The sequence below is a fragment of the Colletotrichum abscissum genome (genome assembly GCF_030869225.1).
Source record: "Colletotrichum abscissum strain IMI 504890 chromosome Unknown Scaffold_2.1, whole genome shotgun sequence".
Lineage (NCBI taxonomy): Eukaryota > Fungi > Ascomycota > Sordariomycetes > Glomerellales > Glomerellaceae > Colletotrichum > Colletotrichum abscissum.
Window position 1 is genome coordinate 1,247,505 of NW_026850098.1, and position 20,470 is coordinate 1,267,974.

Here is a 20,470-nt window from a genome sequence, read left to right on the forward strand (position 1 = left end):
AGAGAGGGGAGGCTGATTTTATCACCTCAGTGACTTCCAGCTTCTGACACGCCGGGGGGAACGGCTGATGAGATATCAATGGGATCTAGGTACTCTGTAGTCATACAAACCTGACTGATGGGCGTTGGTTCAACGTTGTTTGCTTGTTTGCTTGTTTGTTGCGATGCAGATGTATTGTGGTGTGGTCCCGCTCCTGTTCCAACGCCATTCCAACCGCTAAAGTGACGGATTCGGTGGTTGGACTTCCGCAACCGCCTGCTGGGGTCACACCTTGGCCGGGGTCATATGCTGTTGGTCACAACTTGTCAACGATTTCATTTCCAGTAGTGGGTTTTGACGATAACGAGGGAAGCGAGTGCTCAAGTTAAGCACCCAACCAACACTGAGGCGCAGACGAACCAACCCGTGAATTGTAACTCCCACCTTCCAACAAACACTTCGCAACTCTTGCCCTGTTGAGTCTCGTTCAAGGCGCTTCCAAGTTCCAACTGACAGGTACCTTGTTGTCTCTGAAAGCCAGGCTTCATCGTCGCTGGCGGGATCCTGTACTGGCCATTGCTAGTTGGGTTCGTGTTACAGGTTAAGTTGATGGAGTTGTCAACTTCAACTTTAACTTCAACATCTGACGACCACTCTGTACCACCATACTGACGAGTAAATTAATTAACAAACAACCCCAACTAAATTCTTCAAGCACCTACCCGCGTCCCACCGTCGATTCGGGGGTGGACGTGACACAGCATGGCCATGGCCGCCTATGGTCCCTGGGCTAACGATTGTATACCGTAATCCGCGCCCACGGCTTTAGGTCCGGGTCTTCGCAGTAGGCCTGGGCCTAGGCCTAGCTCTAGTTCTAGGTCTACGGATACCTACGGCTAAGTAGGTGCCAGATCCCCGTGCCACACACCCGGGCCGCACCACCGCCTTGTTTCAACTCCCTCTGCACCCTACTTCACATCTTACTACTGCAACAAACAAACAAACATGCAAGTGTTCAAGGTTTGCCCACCATGCAGCCTCTTGGCGTAAGCTTCTCTGGCCTTCCTTGAGTGGGGTTTCTTCTGTTACTTGTTCTAGGCATTTGCCAGTACCGAGGTCAGCCAGGGGACACTATTGGGCTGCGCTTGTGTCACCATGGCTGCACACCTTGACCTTTGCAGCCTTCATCACGACTTCTTGCCTTTCTTCAATGTTTCTCATTCAACATCTACTTTCTCATGAATCAGTTATTATCCCACGCTGGGTCTCATCATCTGCCGTGCGGAAGCTCACGTATGTGGCATACAACCACATCACCAGCCAATGTTGGGCTTTTGAAGTGACAATACATCACCGCCGACTTGGCCATCCCAATACTCATATATCCTAATCAAACAGCCACTTCATCTCATTCATTAAGACTCGAGTAATTTACACCCTCACCGTCCGAGGCCTACCAAGAGCGCCAGAACACAATCCATACGAGCCCAACCATTCGTTGCCCAGCTTCGGAATCACACCGTACTCTTGAGCCACCCACCTGAAGGCCAGCATACCTAACCTCGAGGCCAATCTTGATGGGCAGAAACAAGCATCCATCTCCAACTCATATTGCCTGCATTGCTCTCTCAAATAGAGGGCTCTACAGCTCAGATGCTCTCACCGGCAGTGAGCACGGCGAATGACCCAACGCATCAACATGTGATTCAGAGAATGACCTCAAATGACAGAAAACAGTAATACTCTCAAGAGGTCTATCGCAACATCTACGCCTCATCTAATCCACCAACTGAAGTCGATACGTCTGCAGTTGAAACGGCCCAAGGTCAACCTCGAACCCGCCATCCTCAACACGAACATCCTCCTCGTCGTCCTCCAGCAGATTCGTCTTATACACACTCTTCACAGCCCACTTCGTCGCCACCCTCCCTCGTCCGCGTCCCCCCAAACTCTCATACACCCGCACAATCACGCTCCGCCCACCACGGACAGGCAACTCGCCATCCCCGACATCCTCATCATCCTCGCCGCGCTTCACCGTATCCAGCACTAGATTCTCATCCCCCGTCAACGCAACCGGGAACCCTCCAGCACTACCTCCCGCCTCCAACAAAGGGGAACCCGCAGACGCAGAGACGACCTTGAGCGGATTATTAAACTCATACGCCGCCCTCACAGTCTCCGGCCCCAACGGACCCCGGTGAGGCAAAATCGCCCACCGGATCGTGTGCCGCCCCATGTCGGCGTTATCATCAGGCGCCTTGGACGACCGCAGGAGCGACAGCCTCATCGTGTTGCCGACGGTCGCGAAGCCGTATTTGCTGTCATTGAGGATCGACACGCCGTACCCGTACTCCGAGAGGTCCGCGTACTTGTGGCAGCAGACTTCGAACTTGGCCATGTCCCAGCTATCGTACCTGTAGTCAGCAAACACGTTCCGCCATCGAGCTCTACGTCGCAAAGAGGACGACTTACGACGTGTTGTAGTGCGTCGGCCGCCGAATAACCCCAAACTGCGTATCGTACGACGCTTCATGATGCCGCACATCGACCGGGAACTCGACCTTGAGAAACTTCATCGTCTCATGCCAGTCGACTTCCGCAGTACACTCCACGCCCACACCCGCACTCGCGCTCTCATCAACCACCGCAGCAAGACTAATCACCGTCCTCACAGAACTGACCTCACTAATCCGCGTCTCCGTAACAACACTAACCCTCAAAGGCGACGCCTCCAGCACACTCGTCCGCCCGCCGCGCACCTCCTCCCGCGTCTCGAGGTGGAACACCTCCACGTCCCACGCCTGCCAGTAAATCGGCTTATCGTCAAAAATGACAAACTGGTTCGCCCTGCCGCTGCCGGGGGCTAGAACCTCGCGGTTGGCGGCGCGGCGGTCGAGGAGGGAGGTGATTGTGCCGGATTCGACTGTTACTGTGAAGTGGCTGTTTTCGAGGACGAAGATGCCTTCAGAGACTTCTTGAACTGTTACGAGGGGCTTGGTGGTTTCTGGTTGGGTGATTTCTCGGGTGGCGATGAGGGTTCCGGTGCCGTTGGCGATGAAGTCTTTGCCGTTGATGGTGAGGACCTCTTGTCGAGGCCATCCTAGAGTGTTGAGGGCTACCAGTCTCTCGGATTCGGTTGGGGTCTCGCTGATGTCGTCGATCTTGAGAACGCTGTAAATGTCTCTCAACAGCGTGCTGCCGATGCTGAAAACATTCGCATAAACCTGCACACCCGTAAGCCACTCTCTCCGCCGCTCATACAAAGAACAACAAGCAGACTTACCTTATCCGAATCATCATAGCACATCCCAATAGCGGTCCCAGGAAGGCAATCGTGAAACTGACAAAGCAGCACCCCCTCCCACATCTCATCCAACTCCTTCTTGGGGTACCTATACCCCCTATCCTCCACAGACGCAATCGTCGCCAACAGCTCCACATCCCTTAAGAGAATCTCCGCCTTTCTGTTATTCAGCTTCGTCTGCGCCTGCGTGGTGTACACCCCGCGATGCAGCTCAAAGTACAGCTCGCCGTGCCACGTGGGGAACGTATGCGCCTTCTTCTCGAGGCGGTCAAAGAAGTCGTCTGGGGTGCCGCCGGAGTGGACGCGCGGGAGGAGGCCCGTTGTGTCGGCGAGGCCGCGCAGGCGGCGGAGGGATTCGAGTTGGGGACGGGTTGGGCCGCCGCCGCCGTCGCCTTTGCCGAACTGTGGTATTGGGTTAGCATACGTAGGTAGAGTGATTGCTGTGAGAAGGGGCTCTTCTATCGAGGATGATGATTTTGGGTAAGATAGGACTTACGACTAGAAGGGAGGTGTGGTCTTGGTCTAGAGACTTGTGCTGCGTCATACTGCGCTTCACATCACCAAACGTCGCGTTGGCGCAGTATGTCTTTGCGGGTGGCATGTGACAAATAACCTGGCTCCCATCAAGAGCAACCCTGCGATAACAGCCATCAGCATCAAACCCGCTTTCACAAGTTTCCACTCTGCCTAGAGTACATCAGTATCAACTGCCAAGGACCGACATACCAGTTAAACGTAGTATGAGGAAACTCATTCATATTGTTAAAGCAAATCTTCTGCGTCAGGAACCGGTTCATCCCGGCCTGCCGACACAGCTGCGGCATCTGGCTCGACTGGCCAAAGGTATCCGGCAGCCAGCACGTCGTCGAGCGCCGGCCGAAATTACTCTCGAAGAAGCGCTGGCCAAAGACGAACTGCCGGATCAGGGACTCGCCGCTCGGGATGTTGGTGTCGTGCTCGACCCAGCAGCCGCCGATGGGGTGGAACTGGCCGGCTGCGACTTTGGACTTGACGCGGGTCCAGGCGTGGGGGTAGAATTGCTTGAGCCATTTGAACTTTGGCAAGTACGTTAGTTAACCATCGCAAAGAGGACAAGGACGAGTGAGAGACGAGCAAGTGAACAGAGACGAAACACACACCTGCTGAGCCTGCGAGCAGGCAAAGTTCAACTCGGGATACCGATCCATCAAGTCGCATTGATTCAACCACGACCTCGCAACCTTGCGCTTCGTCTCCTCCCAAGGCCATAACCAGCACGTATCAATATGACAATGCCCGATAGCGTACACACTCGCCCCCTTTCCACCGCTGCCGACATCAAACACCTTTGCCGAGTCGACATCAGGCCCCAAATACTCCTCCGCAATCTTCCTGCTCGCCACGATCGAGGCCCGATCACCGACCCGGAAGGTGTTAATGATCCTCGTCGCAACGTTCAGCGCCTCGTGCTGCTCCCAGGAGTCCTCGGGAAACTCCTCCGCCGCCTGGTGGATAACGGTGATATCCGCGTGCAACGCCCTGGCCTGCAAATCCACGCCTACAATCTCGGCTTTCGTCAATGTGAAGATCTTGTTCGGGTCGGGAGGTTGAATCGCGTCCCCGTTGGCGTTATTCTTGAAAATCGGCTCGCCCGCCGCGTTGGTCAGCATCCCATTACACGCCATCTCCAGATAAAAGACATGCTCCTCCCCGTCCTTGAACTCCCGGGGCAGAATCCACTCTATACGCTCGCCGCGGCCCGTGAGGCCTTGCAGGGGCTCGCCGGTCGAGGTCCAGACTGTTGCTTCGTTGCTGCAGTCCCAGTGGAGTTCGAGGTGGTCCATCTGCCGCATGTCCTCTGGGATCGTGACGCGGATGCGGAACCAGTGCGTTGACCAGGACGGACCGAATGCGTCGCCTACTTTGGAGGGAGTGTAGTCGTTTGAGGAGGCTGTTGCGTCGGCGAAGGGGGGGCGGGTGAGGCCCGGGCTGTGCCATACTGAGAGGGCGATGACTGAGGGGTCGGAGCGGACTGCGAAGTGCATCATGCTGTGGACGGACTGCTTAGCATTTCTCACAGAATGATGCGAGTTGTTGAGGGAGTAGACTCACGAGAGCAGATTGACCTTCTCCCATTGTCCTGGCGAGTAGAAGTTCGCCGTGCGGTCTCTGTACAGCTTGTTGGCTCTCTTCCCGACGGGGGCAGGTGCCCGTAGCGGGTAAGAGGACGGCCCGCGGCCACCATGTCCATCTAGACCACACATTATGAAGGGCTGTTCTGGTGATGGACTCTAAGCTGATTCTACCCGTCGAATCTTCTGAACTCCCACGCCCAAGTGTGGAAATCCAGCAGCAAGCGTCTGTCGTGGTAAAAAGGAAGCTAACCACAACATGGGACACACAGCTTTCTTACAGACAACAAGAAATGCTGCCTCTCGGTGGCTTCTCCGCATCATCGGCCGACAACCGGCCGATTCCCTCATTCAACTGACTCCATCTTCTCCCCGACTGGCTGGGGATTTCGGTGCCGAGGACAAACCCCCCCCCACGCGGGGAACAAACTTGGCATAGGGAGAACAACCGGCAATCTTGACCGGAGATTTGCGGTTCTGCCGGCGGGATATCTCAAAGTTGGGGTCTTGGAGAAGGACGCGACCTCCTCGGGTAAGAACCGTCTCAGGCGTCGAAGACCCGAATCGGGCTGGCTGCTTGCTCGTTTGCTTGTTCATAAGACAGGGGACTCGTAATTGCCCCGCTTCCAACAACGGGGTTTGGCTTTTAGCATCATAGGTTGGGTCCAATGAAGTGGATGGCATGGGGTTCAGAGCTGGGGGACGTTGTCGGGATTGTGGAATCTGGGGGAGGGGCTTGCTGGGAAAATCTGGGATAATTAAGCTAGACTGGGGTCCTGGTCGGGAGAATGAGGGGGTAGATTGCAACGTTGCGACGATCCCTGCTGGTACATCTGCACAACAGTGTACAACTGTTCCTTTTCCTTTCACAAGCATTTGTGTACTTTGTGTTGGCTCCTTACTGTGCTTGTGTGCCACTCTCACAAGCTTTTGCCAAGTCATGGCCAAGGATCTGGTTATTCTGGTCTCTCTCTTGGTTGCGGAAGTATTGCACTGAGTTCAAGCAACGCTCACTACTTGATGACTGTGAGCTACAATAGTAGAAACCTAGCAGACTGAGTCTAGAACAAATATAAGTAGTCCTAGTGACCTGCGCAATATCCCATGTCTCTACGGGCCAGAATCTACCACAATTGACAGAAGGACGATAATCAATCCACGTGTCTGAACCAGACCCTCAGTAGTTGTATCTGAAGTTGACATCCTCCTACGACACAGTTAGCAACGTGAACACTGCGGAAACCATCGAAACGTAAACTTGCCTTGTCCGTCATGTCCTCAAATGCATGAGAATGCGCCGTGTCAGCAACAGCCTCCCCACGCGCAATCTTACCATCCCGCAACTTATTCTGCCAAACATAATACGTCCGCAACGCAAAAAGCACAACCTCCAACAACACAAAGCACCCCAGAATGATCGCCAGCGCCAAAAAGTACCGCGGCGCATCCTTGGCGCGGAACACCTGCGGACCAATCGAGTTGCCCACGGCCCAAAAGATGAAGTTGCTCGTGATCACGACGCCCTTCTTGGTCTGCCCGGCCACGTTGCGCGTGACGAGCGAGAGCGCGAGGCCGCTGCACGCCCAGAAGGAGATCATGATGTAGTAGGCGAGGAGCAGGCCGACTTTCTTGCTGTGCTCGAAGGGGACGGTGAGCAGGACGACGGTGCCGGCGATGGTGGGGACGACGGCGGCCATCATGGCGAAGATTGTCTGCTTGAAGCGTCTGTCGATCCAGGAGGCTGTGAGCATGGTGATGATTTGGAGGATGCCTGTTACGCTTTGGAGGAGCTGGGTTTCCCAGGTGGAGAAACCAAAGGACTGGGCAAGTGTTAGTTTTCATGTCTACTGTAAGCTTATCGTGCTTTTGGCAGATGGTTGGTTACCTTGATGATGATGTTTGCGAATGCGCCGAGACCTCCAGACGGGAGGGTGGTCAAGAGCTGAATGAGAGCGAAGCCATACACTTTGGGAAGCCAGTCAGTCTACTATTCCACGGGGTAGGACTCAATGAGGCCTTCCTCACCTTGGGGGTCCTTGAACGCAGCAAAGACCTGCTCCTTGCGCCACTTGCGGTTCTGCAACCCGGTACGGTTGGACCGCACGCGCTCCACCATGAGCTTCTTGTCCTCCTCGCTGAAGCAGTGCGCCTTCATCGGCGAATCGGGCATCCACCACATGACAAAGGCGCCCCAGAAAACGGTGATGATGCCGTAGGTCATGAACAGAGCTTGCCACGATCGGATGGGCGACGAGGCGGGAATGAAGGAGAAGCCAAAGGCCAGGAGACCGCCGATGATCTGCTGGAGGCCGTTCATCATGTACCTGCGTGTAGTAGGGGAATCAGTTTAAAGTACACCAGCAACTCATTGTTTAATCGCGATCGGAATCGTTTGCATACCAGTAGATGGCGGTTGAGGCCTGCTCCTCACGCTTGTACCACATGGAGGTGAGCAGGACGAAGGTCGGTTGGCAGACTGCCTCGAATCCACCTAAGAAGCCACGGACGATGACCAGACCGACGAAGTTGTGGCATGCCGCGTGGAGGCTGAGCGTCACTCCCCACATGATGATGTTGAACGAGAGCCATTTCGCAATCGGGATCTTTTGGATGATGTAGTTTTCCTGGCAAGTGGCACGTAAGGTCAGGGCATTGTTTGTCTTCAAAGGGTGAGGGAAAAAGCCATACGGGATACTCAACGCAAAGAATGACGAGGTAAATGATGGTCGTCAACCACGAGTACTGGCTCAATCAGCATGGAATGTGACACTGTGAAGCGACAATTGTACCTGTTGGCCCACAAGACCTGTGTCAGGAATGATGCCCATGATGGACGCGAACGACATTGTCCCCTTGTCCAGCGACTGCATAAAATAGGTGAAGACCATGACACTCAACACCCGCTTGTCAATCATCCTCTTCAACCTCTTGTTTGTCTCAGCATCGATTTCCACAATCGCCTCGCCGGCGTACTTGGCAACCTCATTGTCGACCTTGTCGTAGTTTGTCCGCTGCTTGCCCTCGGCCACATCCTCGACCACATGGGGCGCCTCAACGATGTCGGCTTTGCTCATTGTGAATGACGGCTCTTCGACACAGAGGCCCTATTCTGAAATCTGACGTTGGGGGAGGCTCTGCGTCGCACAAAATAGGCTCGAGAGGCTTGCTTGGCGCGTCTAACAGCTAAGAGACTATCTAGGAAGGAAAAAGGATGAAGGGGGCGCCCTTTTATCTGGGGGTGGTCAGACCATCTTGAGCTTCCCAAGCTTGGATCAACACCAGCCCGGCAAACCCATAGTCTTGGTACGGCCGGGGGTGCCCATCCACATCCCGTACGTACTTTACGTATGTTGGGACAGAGACCACGCGACCTTGAGCATATGCGCACGACTCATCCAGCCATAGCTCCGAAAACCTCGTGGGCCGCTATGCCGCTTGAGGGGTGGTAAACCGCGATAATCGTTACATTTTTCTTATTTCTGTCTGGCTCCTTGTCGTGTTTTGGTCACCCCCTCGGCTATTCGACACCGTACTTTGCCGATGATCATTCCATAAAAACCTGGAGAAAGGGCTCCATTGAGGATTTGCGGAGGCGGGGGTAAGGACCGGGGTGGCGTGCGGGGGAACGAGTCCGGACCGGACACCGGGCCAAGGGTCAGGATGGTGTGGCTAACTAGATGTGGTCTATTGTGCGGAGAAGCTGTTGTTGTCTTTTGGGAGGGGTAACAATAGTCTGAACAAATTCTTCACTTGCTCGAATGTTGACTTTGCATAACTTGCCTACCCGTACAGGTCAGGAGTATGGCTTTGGAGACGCAAACACACGGCGGATACTACGGCATATCGTCTCAATGGACTGGTAAATACGGAGCAGAGGCTCTGCAGTAATACAGGTAGCCCGGTCCGGAGATGCCAAGGCGGTAGCGGGGTGGGATCATATGTTCCGCAGCGGAACTCTACATGATCACTTGGCAGCCTTTCATTGAGGGAGCCGACCTCGGCCGGCAATCACCCGGTGCGTGGATACTTGGGGAGGAGAAGTTGAAGATGGCTCGAACTCAACATTATCCCACACAAAACCTCACTATTCCTCGCAAAAATAGGCTTTCATGATACACCGCAATGTTTGAAAAAGCCATTGTGACGTTTTCGTCACCCAAAGACGCCGCGGCCTTTGACTTGGCCGGCTCAACCATCCTGGTAGACGAGTCGGATCCGATCGGCATCCGCATCGCAGCGCAGAACCTCGCGCAGGACTTTGGTCGAGTCACACAGTCTGAACAGAGCATCGTCCAGATCGTCCAGGGCACCCAGGTTGATGTCGCCTTGGGATCTGCCGCTGCCATCATCATCGGATCAATCGGAACCAGCTCTATACTCCAGCGGCTGGAACAGGATGGAAAGCTCAGTTTTGACGAGATCCGAGGGAAATGGGAGTCCTTTACCACCCATGTAATCGGCCAACCCTTGCCGGGCGTGCAGAGAGCCCTCGTTGTTGCTGGGAGCGACAAGCGAGGGGCGATCTTCGGCGCCTATACCCTCTCTGAACAAATCGGAGTCTCTCCGTATGATTTCACTTCAAGTCGTGTTCCGCTCTTCTGTTAACATCAAGTGTACGTAGGTGGTATTACTGGGCCGATGTCCCTCCCAAGCATCATGCAGCTATCTACGCACTACCAGAGCCGACATACCATGGTGAACCAAGCATTCGCTTCCGCGGCATCTTCATCAACGACGAAGCTCCCGCCCTGACTGGCTGGGTCAGAGCCAATTTCGGGAGCTACAACTCTGAATTCTACAAGAAGGTCTTTGAACTACTTCTGAGACTCAAGGTACACGCCCAATCTGACATGAAAGAGAACAACTCCAAAACTGACTCTTCCTCCAGGCCAACTTCCTCTGGCCGGCAATGTGGCCAGGCTACCCCAACCCGGGCGCCTCATTCTTTACAGATGACCCCCTTAACCCCAAGCTCGCCGAAGACTACGGAATCGCCGTCTCAACGTCCCATCACGAGCCTATGCAGAGAATGTCCAATGAGTGGTTCGCAGACAACCCGGACGGCAGCTGGAACTGGCTCACCAACAAGGAGAAGATCGCCGCCTTCTTTGATGAGGGAGTCAAGAGGGCAGTGGGCCGCGAGTCGTACTTCACCCTTGGCATGCGCGGCGAGTATGACAGAAAGATGAAGACGGATGACCCGGCTGCTGTGGTAAGGGATGTGATCAAGACGCAGCGTGCTCTTATTAAGCAAGTTCATGGGAGAGAAGATGCTGTACCACGTGAGTGATGATCCCTGAATCAAGCGAGGCGTGGGCGACTGACTTGGATTTGTGAACTAGAGCTTTTGGCCTTGTACAAAGAAGTGCAGGAGCAGTATGAGGAGGGAAATCTTGATGTACCCGATGATGTCACCCTTCTATTCGCCGACGACAACTTTGGCAGTATCAGGCGTCTTCCATCCGGAGTGGAGAGGGATAGAAAAGGGGGCGCAGGTGTACGCAACTCTGCCCATGCTCGTGCCTCCGTACCTTACAAGACGATACTGACAGAGGCAGATATACTACCATTTCGAGTATGTGGGAGTTCCACGAAGCTACAAGTGGATCAACAGCAACTCTCTGGTTCGTCATGGCCCATGATTGCAAAGATCCAATTAGTTAACACAAGGAAACAGGGAAAAACCTGGCATCAGCTACAAGAAGCCCACAGACGCAATGCAAAGCAAATATGGGTGTTCAACGTTGGTGACATTAAGCCGATGGAAGTACCGCTCACATTCGCAATGACGTTGGCCTGGGACATCAACTCTATCGGCGCCAGCGACTTTGCAAACTTCTACCAGAAAATGGCAGAGACAAACTTTGGAAAAGATCAGTCGGAAGAAATCGCGTCAGTATGGCATAAATACGATAGACTCTCCGCACTAAGAAGACACGAGCACATTGAACCGACAACCTTTTCCTTGATCCACTACAACGAGGCGGAAGACGTCGTACACCGCTGGGATTCACTCCTTCAGTCAGCCGAGGCGATCTACAATCAGACCCCAGAGGATCAGAAGGCAGCTATCTTCGAAACCGTTCTGCACCCAGTCAAAGCATCAACAATCTTCACCAAACTCCAAGTGACCCTAGGCCGGAACAGACTCTACGCCCGGCAGCGCCGCAACGTCGCCAACAAACTCGCCCGCGACGTTCTCGACCTCTTTGATGCAGATTACGCCCTCTCAGAAGAGTTTCACGCTCTGTTGGACGGCAAGTGGGACCAAATCATGAGCCAGACGCACTACGGCTATGAGGAGACGTGGCACGCGCCGTACCGCGACATGATCAGCGGCTTGTGCTACGTCCAGCGTCGGCAGCGCTCGAATGCAATCATGGGACAGATGGGGGTCGCTGTTGAAGGCCACGAAGGCGTGCGGCCGGGCAGGACAAATGAGGAGTCTGATCGGACGCATCCTAGTCGGCGGGACTTGGTTCCTGGAGTGACGTTGGGACTTATGAGCCGGTATGGGCCGGTGAAGAGGTGGTTTGATATTTACAGCCGAGGACCTCAGGTAACGCATTGGAAGGCTGCTGTTCCGTATGACTGGATCAAGCTCTCGACTTCGTCTGGCACGCTTGATCCTGATGGAGAGGATGCGAGGATTGAGGTCACGATTGACTGGGATCAGGTACCAGATGACTTTGACGAAGAGGTGTTGATCGATGTTCGATCCGATGAAGGCGACTTTGAGCAGATACACCTGCCCATCACTGGCAGACGCATCCTCGGATCATTCAAGGAAGGGTTTGTCGAGAGTGACGGGTACATCTCCATCCCAGCGGCGCATCAATCACTCCAAGGTCTCAGAGCGCTGCCGGAGTGCGGCAGAACCCCAGAGGGAGCGATCGTCCTTGCCCCAGGCGCGGAGAGCGCTGAGGCCACGTCCAAGTTTTACGTCTTCTCGCAGACAGCGAGCCCGTCCCTGTTGTTATACTTCAACATGACGCTCGACCTAGATCCGGTAGACCCGATGTCTTACGACTTGCAAGTTGATGGCGGACCCGTACAGACTCATCGACTGTCGTCGAAGACCAATGATCTCCCTGAAGGTTGGTTTTATGCCGTGCAGGACTGTGCTTGGTTACGGAAGCATGATCTAGGCGATAATGAGCTTGGAGTTGGGGAGCACAACGTAACAATCCGTTTCAAGCACTCGAACTTGATTTTCGAAAAGCTCGTTGTTGATCTTGGCGGAGTGCGAGAGAGTTACCTTGGACCGCCCCTGAGCGTCTTCATTTCCTAAAACATGGAGGTGGAAGTTTGCTAGAGACTGCTGGCGAAGATTTATTGTCTTGTACATCATCACAATGACCGTCAACTCAAAGTTTCTGATAGATTTATTAATCATGCCTCATTATGCAATCGTCGCTTGGCTGTACGCAACAATACGCTCAATGAAGAGGCTAGACCTTTCTTTCTAAGAATGATTTAAGCCGAACCCGCCCCCATCTTGCGAAGTCTTTGCAACTCATTCGCCTTCTTGACGCCAAACCCAGTAGAGAAGATCTGCCTGACCTCCTCGAGCGGCAAGCCGTTGGCCTCGGGATAACAAAAGACGACAAACACCCATCCAAAGAAGCAGATTGCCGCGTAGAAACCAAACGCACCGCTAGGCGTCATACCCTTCATCATGGACAGGAAAGTAGATGCGATGATGATATTGCAGCCCCAGCAAGTAACCGTGTTCATCATGGTGCCGAGGGCACGGACCTCAAGGGGCAGGAGCTCAGTGCCGACCCAGGCGATAGTAGCGACACCGCCAGCGAAGCAGGCGACGTAGACGATGATTGTCACGAGGACGAGAATGCCGGCCCAGTTTACTGCGGCAGTCTGAAGCTTGAGGTCGGGGGAGACTGGGATCCAGTGAAAGGCGATAGCGGCAACAACCATACTAATGGACTGGAGGAGGAGTGGTTAGCTTTTAGGCGATCACAGAGTGGCTGAGAAGCCCAGCGTTTTGATATAAGAGAGACTTACCATTCCGGCGACCGTGACGAGGAGAATGCGACGTCGGCCGAATTTATCTATGATGAACAGGTTGACCAGCGAAAAGACAAAGTTGGTGCCACCGACGACGATGGACACAGCGACTGGCTTGTCGAAACCAATGAGCCCGAACAGGGTCCCCGAAAAATACATGAGCGTGTTGAAACCGCTTAGCTGACTTACTAAGCGATGTCAGTCCCTATTCATAAAGTTGCCATTTTCCCGGTATTCGTATGGAGAACGCAGACCCGAGAAAACTTACTGGCCATGATGGCGCACGCGGTAACAAGGGCGCGGAAGTTGGCAGGCACAACATGCAACTCCTTGAAGCGGTCCCACAGCGAGCCGGACGTAGCCTGTGCCTCCACCTCGACCACCCACGTCATGTGTCCGATCTTGGCGTTGACCTGTTCTTCCGTCGCATGAGGGTAGACACGCTTGATGACGCGCGTGGCCTCCTCGAGCTTTCCGTGAGAGATGAGTTGTCGGGGCGACTCAGGGCACATGGGCAGAAGGAACGCGAGGATAATGGGCGGGACGCCGCCGATGACGACCATGTAGCGCCATCCGTGAGGAAGTTCGGTAAAGCCTGCACCGAAAGCGTAGGAGATGAGTTGCCCGAGAGTTACGCTCATGTTATCGAATGCGATCATGCGGCCGCGGTGTTTGGCAGGTGCGAGTTCGCCAATGTAGAGAGGCTATTGTGCAGTTAGTTAGATATCGAAGCCCATCGACGACTGCAACCGGAAACGAGCTGCTAACAAGAAAAGGGAGCTTCATGGTAACTTACGATAATCATAGCCGCAGAACCGACTCCCAAACCGACAATGAAGCGTCCGACGGTCATTTGCGCCACAGAGAACGCAGCAGCTTGAATGATTGTACCGACGAGGAAGAGAACGCAGCCGATATAGATGCCGAGCTTTCGCCCGTATCTATCGGCCGGAAGACCAGCGATCACGGCACCGATCAACGCGCCACCAGATGTAATGGACGTGATCAACTCCTGTTCGTGCGAATCCAATTCGTGTCCGAGATCGCTTTTGAGACTGACGAGAACGGCCGAGATCACACCGGTGTCGTAACCTATTCATCACGCAATTCGATTAGTAAAGCTATTCGCTTCCCGTAGGTTTGATCGATCCTTGCAGCTCGGGCTGGGGAGCGGCTCACCAAACAAGAAACCGCCCATGGCGACGGTGAAGGTGATCAGCCACACCGCCTTAGACGGCTCGGTATCCTCAATAGAATCGTCAAAGTCAACGTGCTGCGTCTGCTCGACGTGAGATGTAGTTCCATCGAGCTTCATCTTATCGAGAGAAGCTTCCCTCGATAGAGCCTTGCTCTCGGAGTCGGGCGTGGTTTGCGACATTGTCGAGCAACTGTAAGTTCGAGCCGACCTCGATAGAGAAGATAAGCAACAGCACTTCAATGGAAGCAAAAGCTTAAATATTGATCGATGGTGGGAGTTGGATCGGATGAGGGCTGAGGCCGGTTGGGGAAACTCAAAGAGGAGGCTGGGCTGCAGAAATTCAGACGAGAAAAAGAGAACAGACTCAGTAGTTATATAGAAAACGAGTCAACGACTCTATCTTGCCGACGGAAGGCTACTAGGAATTGTAAGGGGATTGCAAGCAAGTAGACACGCGCCAAGGTGGAGTCGCGGGCTTAAATTGCCCAAAAGAGTCGTGGTATGAGGAGAAGCTTCAAAGGCACGCGCTTTTTTTCTTCGTTTGAACCCCCGAGTTCAGCCCAGTCATTGAATCAGACGGAAACCGGCACAGCGTCTCTTAGTCTATTTTCCCCCGTGAAACTTTCAGCTAGCCTAGCCTTACTACCTTGGGACGTATACCGAGTCCATGGTAGAAACACAACAGACACAATCAGTGCCCCCTTATTTCCCATCGCGCGGGATTCTCTCCTCAAACACCTGATCAGTGTTGAGCGTATGTATCCGCAACGTACGTCGAGATAATTGCGGGGGTGGGTTGTCTGGGGTACCTCCGGGTGCGGGATACGCGGGGAATCCCTCAGCAGACCATCCCCAATGCAGTAAAAAAGCCCCGCGGGTATCACTTTAACGTGTTTATACAGGGGTGATTCAGTATGTACTAGTTTCTCTTGGTCCTGATTTCCGGCCGACCTTGGTCTTCTGTCAGCGTTGTTTCCGTGAGTTATCTCATGTTTGGTGTTGCAGTCGGTTCAAGGGAGAGCCATAATCATGGTACCGTCCAGTGGTTTTGTTGATTTCTAGGGAACATCTCACTTCCGCCCACGAGTCTCGTTACAGTGAATAGTATGACCGCCGTATTTCCAGAACATTCATCAGAAGATTCACAGAGTCACGAGGCCCTCCGATCGACGAAGACCATACAGTTTACTGCCGGTGTACCCCAGGTCCGCAGGCGGGTCTAAGCCGGTCCTTCAAAGAATGATGTCATTGTAAACATTGCAGATAAAACAATACCCCAGACGAAGGACATGCTGTCGGTTGAAAGTTGGAATGTTCTGATGGGGCCCAGTGGGGAACCCCAGGCTCGGATGGCGTACTCCTCTTCTCCCCGGGTTTTTGACGCAAGTTACTCCACGGGGTGAACTCCGCTACCAATACTCATTATCAATCTTGACACTCCGATTGGATTGTGCGCAGCCGAATAGTGCCGGGACGTCCAGTAGTGTATCCGTACGGATACTGCGTAGAAAGCAGAGACGCTTTAGCCCGCGGGTTCGAGCCGTCGGTAGATGAGCAAAGGGGATGGTGGAGTGAAGGTTGCTCGCAGCCCAGCCTTGAAGTTCCTAACCAATTGCAGCTGGCTCCACTGACTCAGGCACTCGCATGTGTGGGATTGACCCCCTCAAAGAGGGAACATATCCCGCGGGATTTGTACATGGTGTGGACACCAATAGCCAAAGCTTGTTCCACATTCCTCCACGCGGCCGGCATGATGACCAACGGAGCGGTAGGGATTGATCACTGATGAAGAGTCGCGAATATGTATTTCCCAAGTTGCTGACTATGATTGAGCTCGGATTCAGCGCACGACTTGAACGTCGCGGGACTAGAGCCTCAAGCGCCCAGTCCGATCTCCGCCTGTCATGTTTCGAAACCGGCATGTCAAAGTGGACTTTGGGACCGAATTGGTGCCCGCGGATTATGAAAACGTGGGGAAGTACCACGTTTTGCATCTCCAGTATTGATGAGATGCGTATTGGCGTAGGTAGCTACCTGCAATAGCATTCTTGATCCGTTCATCATCGTCGCTAGGTGACTTGCGAGTGAAAAAGCTGAGAAGTCGCCGAGCAGCCTTCACTTTTGCTGCGGGAGCAACAGATATCCGAGGCCATCTCTCGCATCGCGCGCATCCCGCTTCATGCCAAGTCCACAGCGTCTTCTCGGACTTTCGCAACATCTACTTGAATGATTCTTGCTCCTGAAGAAGTTGGGAAGAAGTTCATGTAGATGGCTAGACATGCAGGTCCCGCGGCGGGTCTGCGTTACTTAACACCGGGTTGAGGTGTGTGTGACACTGCATGGCCCCTTCGAGTGAACCTACGCGCAAGCATGGCTCATATCACCATGGTTGTTTTAGGTGAGATTTGCTAAACTCGGGATCCAACGGAATTGGCAATCGTATTTCTATATCCTTGGAAGTCCGATTGGGAAATAAATTCGCGAAATACACCTAGTGACGAAGACTACGTGCAGCATGGCCTCACATAGTCAAAAGCTGAATTCGGCAAGTAAAAGGCGAGGATGTGAAGCGATGGCTTATAATAATTCGTTGAGGTGCGCTGTATTGAAAAATGACAGAAAACCCAAGTTTCAACACTTGGCACATCGGGCTTTATTCGATAGGTTCCGCATGAGTGTGGATAGTCCATTGAGAAACGTGCCAAAGATCGTCGCGTCGAAATGATATGTGAGCACAAGTAGTGTATCAAGAGGAGTTCTTCATTTCTCAAAACATCTATCATTGTCTTTCAAAGTCGCAAGCAACGCTAAATCATGGCAATTCCCAATCTAATCATTCTCACAAGACCACAGCAAGCCACATCTATCCCCAAACGTCTTCTTGCCACTTGCGATTTCTCTTGAGTCCTTCGCTCCAGTCCTTGACTTGGGCATCACTCCAGCCCTTACCCGCCCTCACAACATCACCCAAAGTCTTTCCGACCTCCCTAGCCATGCTCGCCCGTCCGCACATGTACAAACTGGCACTCTCCTCCAAAAGCCCCAAAACCTCGGCGCCCAACTCACGTACCCTGTCCTGGACGTACGTCTTCTTCGCGCCCTCCTGCCGTGAGAAGGCCGTCACGATCTTGAGCTTGCCGCCAAGGTCCTTCTCCATCTGTTCGAGCTCCTCTTTGTAAATGTAGTCGTCGTCGGGGCGCTGACATCCAAAGAAGAGGATCATCTGTCCAATGTCTTTACCGACGGACTGGAGACGAAGGCGCTCCATGATAAAGGCCCGGAACGGTGCCAGACCCGTGCCAGCAGCGACCATGACAAGCGGGTGCGATGAGAGCATAGGAAGCTTGAACTTGGAGCGGCGGATGTGAGCGTAGACAAGGCCGCCCTCAAGTGCGTTCGAGGGGCCTGACAGGGCATAGCTGAGACCCTCGGTCTGCTGCGTTGCCTGCGAGTCTTGCAGCGAGTTGGAGAGCGACTGAAGGTAGTTCGTCGTCAGACCAGGAATGGCTGTGGTTGGGGAAGCGGACAAGGGGGTATCAGATACGGCAACGGTGATGCTGGGTGCCTTGGGAGAAACAACGCTAGAAGAAGAAATGGAGTAGTAACGCGGCTGGGATCTAGGCAAGGTCTCGATGAGGTATGACAGGGGAATTCCCGACCATGCAGACGATGTCGCGTTGCCATCGGCCTTGGCTGCGTATTCCAGAAGCTTGCCGATGGTCAGATGATTCGATGCGAGGAAAGCGGCGTAGTTATCCTTGTCGCGTCCTAGGTTCAGTAGAATTTCCTTTGATGCGGGAGAGGGCGCAAACTGTGCAAGGCCCCGGACGGCATCTCTGGGAACTGCGGCGCAGATCTCGAGGTAGTATCTGAACAATGTCTCGACATTCGTCGGCGTGGGAATTCTGACCTTCACGGCGGCGTCAAGGGCGTTAATGCTGATAGGGATGCTTCTGCGCTCGGAAAGACCGAGGACGTTAAGGAGACGCTCAACTTCTTGGTCGGGGTTGATGGGCCAGACGGCAAAATGATCGCCGGTCTTGTATGTGATTTGGGAGCTGTTTCCTAGATCGAGGTCCAGATGAAGACAGCTGCGTCCAGGAGAGGAGAATAAGCTGCGCGCATTTTTGATCTTCAAGGCCTTGATGGCTGAGTTGGCTGTTGACTTTCCAGAGCCCTCAATCAGGTGTACCGGCTCGCCAATGTGAAGATCCTGCGGCTCCAGGGACTCATCCTCGACGACAGCCAGCGATGGCTCGTGAACAACTTCGTGTTCCTGCAGCTTCAGTTCATCGCGGAAGACCTTGTACAAGTCATCCTTCCATGAAAGGAAGTCCTCCTCTGTAGCCCCGACCGCATCGTCTGCGCGGCCGACGGGCGCCAATCGCGAGGCGCCACAGTCTACCAGGGCCTTATCGACGACGTCGACGACCTTGTTGTAGTATCTATAATTGCTGTTGCCCAGACCAAAGGCTGCGTAGCGCAGCGATGTTAGGGGCTTGTCTTGCAGCTTGGTCAACCAGTCCCAGAACAAGCTGGCGTTATCGCTGGGGTCTCCCTCGCCATAGGTGGAGATGATGAAGATGGCCAGCTTAGTCTGGGGAATTTGTGTGATGGTGTCGGCGTCGTAGTCTGAGAGGTCTGCTGACATGGTGTTGAGATGGAAGCGCTGGTGCAGCTCGCGAGCGAGGCGGTTCGCGAAGCCCTCTGCGGTGCCGGATTGCGAGCCCCAGAAGACGACGACATCTTTGCCCTGGACATGAGACTGTTAGTAAAAGATAGAGAAAGAAGAGGAGTTCCGGCTTGACTTACGAGCTCTTCTAGCCTCTCAGCAATGTTCTTTGACTTCTTGTTCGCGGCATTGCCGTCAGCGCCTTGTTGAGGCTTCTCGTACCAGATGTAGTTGTACGGATCCGGCCTGTCCCAGGCGTATCCGCGCAGGACATATGCGGCAGACAGAAGACCGGCAGCAGCAAGAGCGGCTGTATCTGCGACTGTTCCTGGCGCGAGCTGGCTGAGGAGCTTCAGCGTGCTCTCTGGCAGAGCTCCTGGAAGAGACATGATGAGATGAGAATCAGAAGCGCAATGAAGATGATTGAACTGCCAGCGTCGAATATGATACAGTCTCAATGAGCTTGCCCAAGTTTTATCTCTGTGGTAAGAGAACGGCGAGTTTCGAGATGTTAAATGCGACCCGAGACTTCCTCTGAGTATCGTGGAAGTTTCCTAAATCGTACAACATATGAACTGCAGCTACCAACACACCTAGTGCCGTCAACCTACATTGCGCCAAAGACTTTCCTAAACCGATTCTAAGAGGCAAGTCACCGTCCCCACGAGGTGCGGGGAGCATTGCCAACTTGAGACGGACTCAGATTTTGGAATAGAGAAAGTTGGGGAACGAATCCACTTCCCCGCGGGGAGGGAACACGAAGAAGCAAGCTGGCACGGCTGGCAAGGTCAGAGGTGATGTAGTCTAAACTAAGATAGGCGACTTATCCCGCGGGATCGAGATGTCCATCCAACAAACTGCGAGATTACCGAAGAGGACCCCGTATTTCCCCAAACTTCGCCCCAGCCTCTTGATGCCTCCGCCATCGTCGGCTGGAACACCGAGCGCCTCTTGGCATGCCCCATTTCGACTTTGAGGTCTCTCCCGCGGTGAAAGTTGCCGCATCCAGACGAGAACCCCTCAGATCGCGGGTCCAGCCCAGCAGAAAGATTTCATCTCCCCCGCGTGAGGATTCTGTGGAAGGTATGTGACGGACCCCGAGATAACCCCAAGATCTGTCACTACAATGCAGAACCAACCAATGGTGCCGCAATTACCCATCAGCCATGCGTATG

General features: G+C 53.8%; 5 protein-coding genes across 5 annotated transcripts; 1 reads left to right on the forward strand and 4 right to left on the reverse strand.

Annotated features, from left to right (window-relative positions):
- Positions 1-1,756: 1,756 nt before the first annotated feature.
- CABS01_01099 (glycosyl hydrolase family 38 domain-containing protein) lies at positions 1,757-5,529 on the reverse strand (the record flags this gene model as incomplete). The annotated part of the gene is made up of 7 exons (XM_060534479.1): positions 1,757-2,387; positions 2,455-3,206; positions 3,266-3,688; positions 3,783-3,921; positions 4,013-4,341; positions 4,426-5,314; positions 5,378-5,529. The coding sequence occupies 7 exons, from the start codon at positions 5,527-5,529 to the stop codon at positions 1,757-1,759; spliced, it is 3,315 nt and encodes a 1,104-aa protein (XP_060401557.1).
- Positions 5,530-6,548: 1,019 nt separating this feature from the next.
- Positions 6,549-8,471, reverse strand: CABS01_01100 (major facilitator superfamily transporter; the record flags this gene model as incomplete). The annotated part of the gene is made up of 6 exons (XM_060534480.1): positions 6,549-7,217; positions 7,283-7,362; positions 7,423-7,721; positions 7,798-8,021; positions 8,086-8,139; positions 8,187-8,471. 6 exons carry the CDS (start codon positions 8,469-8,471, stop codon positions 6,549-6,551), a joined length of 1,611 nt encoding a protein of 536 aa, XP_060401558.1.
- Positions 8,472-9,519: 1,048 nt separating this feature from the next.
- CABS01_01101 (uncharacterized protein) lies at positions 9,520-12,688 on the forward strand (the record flags this gene model as incomplete). The annotated part of the gene is made up of 6 exons (XM_060534481.1): positions 9,520-9,962; positions 10,019-10,229; positions 10,286-10,679; positions 10,740-10,894; positions 10,956-11,021; positions 11,075-12,688. 6 exons carry the CDS (start codon positions 9,520-9,522, stop codon positions 12,686-12,688), a joined length of 2,883 nt encoding a protein of 960 aa, XP_060401559.1.
- Positions 12,689-12,873: 185 nt separating this feature from the next.
- CABS01_01102 (myo-inositol transporter) lies at positions 12,874-14,803 on the reverse strand (the record flags this gene model as incomplete). Its single annotated transcript, XM_060534482.1, has 5 exons — positions 12,874-13,344; positions 13,423-13,613; positions 13,694-14,129; positions 14,222-14,517; positions 14,605-14,803. The coding sequence occupies 5 exons, from the start codon at positions 14,801-14,803 to the stop codon at positions 12,874-12,876; spliced, it is 1,593 nt and encodes a 530-aa protein (XP_060401560.1).
- A 2,683-nt stretch (positions 14,804-17,486) lies between these two features.
- On the reverse strand, positions 17,487-19,684 carry CABS01_01103 (NADP/FAD dependent oxidoreductase; the record flags this gene model as incomplete). Its single annotated transcript, XM_060534483.1, has 2 exons — positions 17,487-19,376; positions 19,436-19,684. 2 exons carry the CDS (start codon positions 19,682-19,684, stop codon positions 17,487-17,489), a joined length of 2,139 nt encoding a protein of 712 aa, XP_060401561.1.
- Between the last annotated feature and the right edge of the window lie 786 nt (positions 19,685-20,470).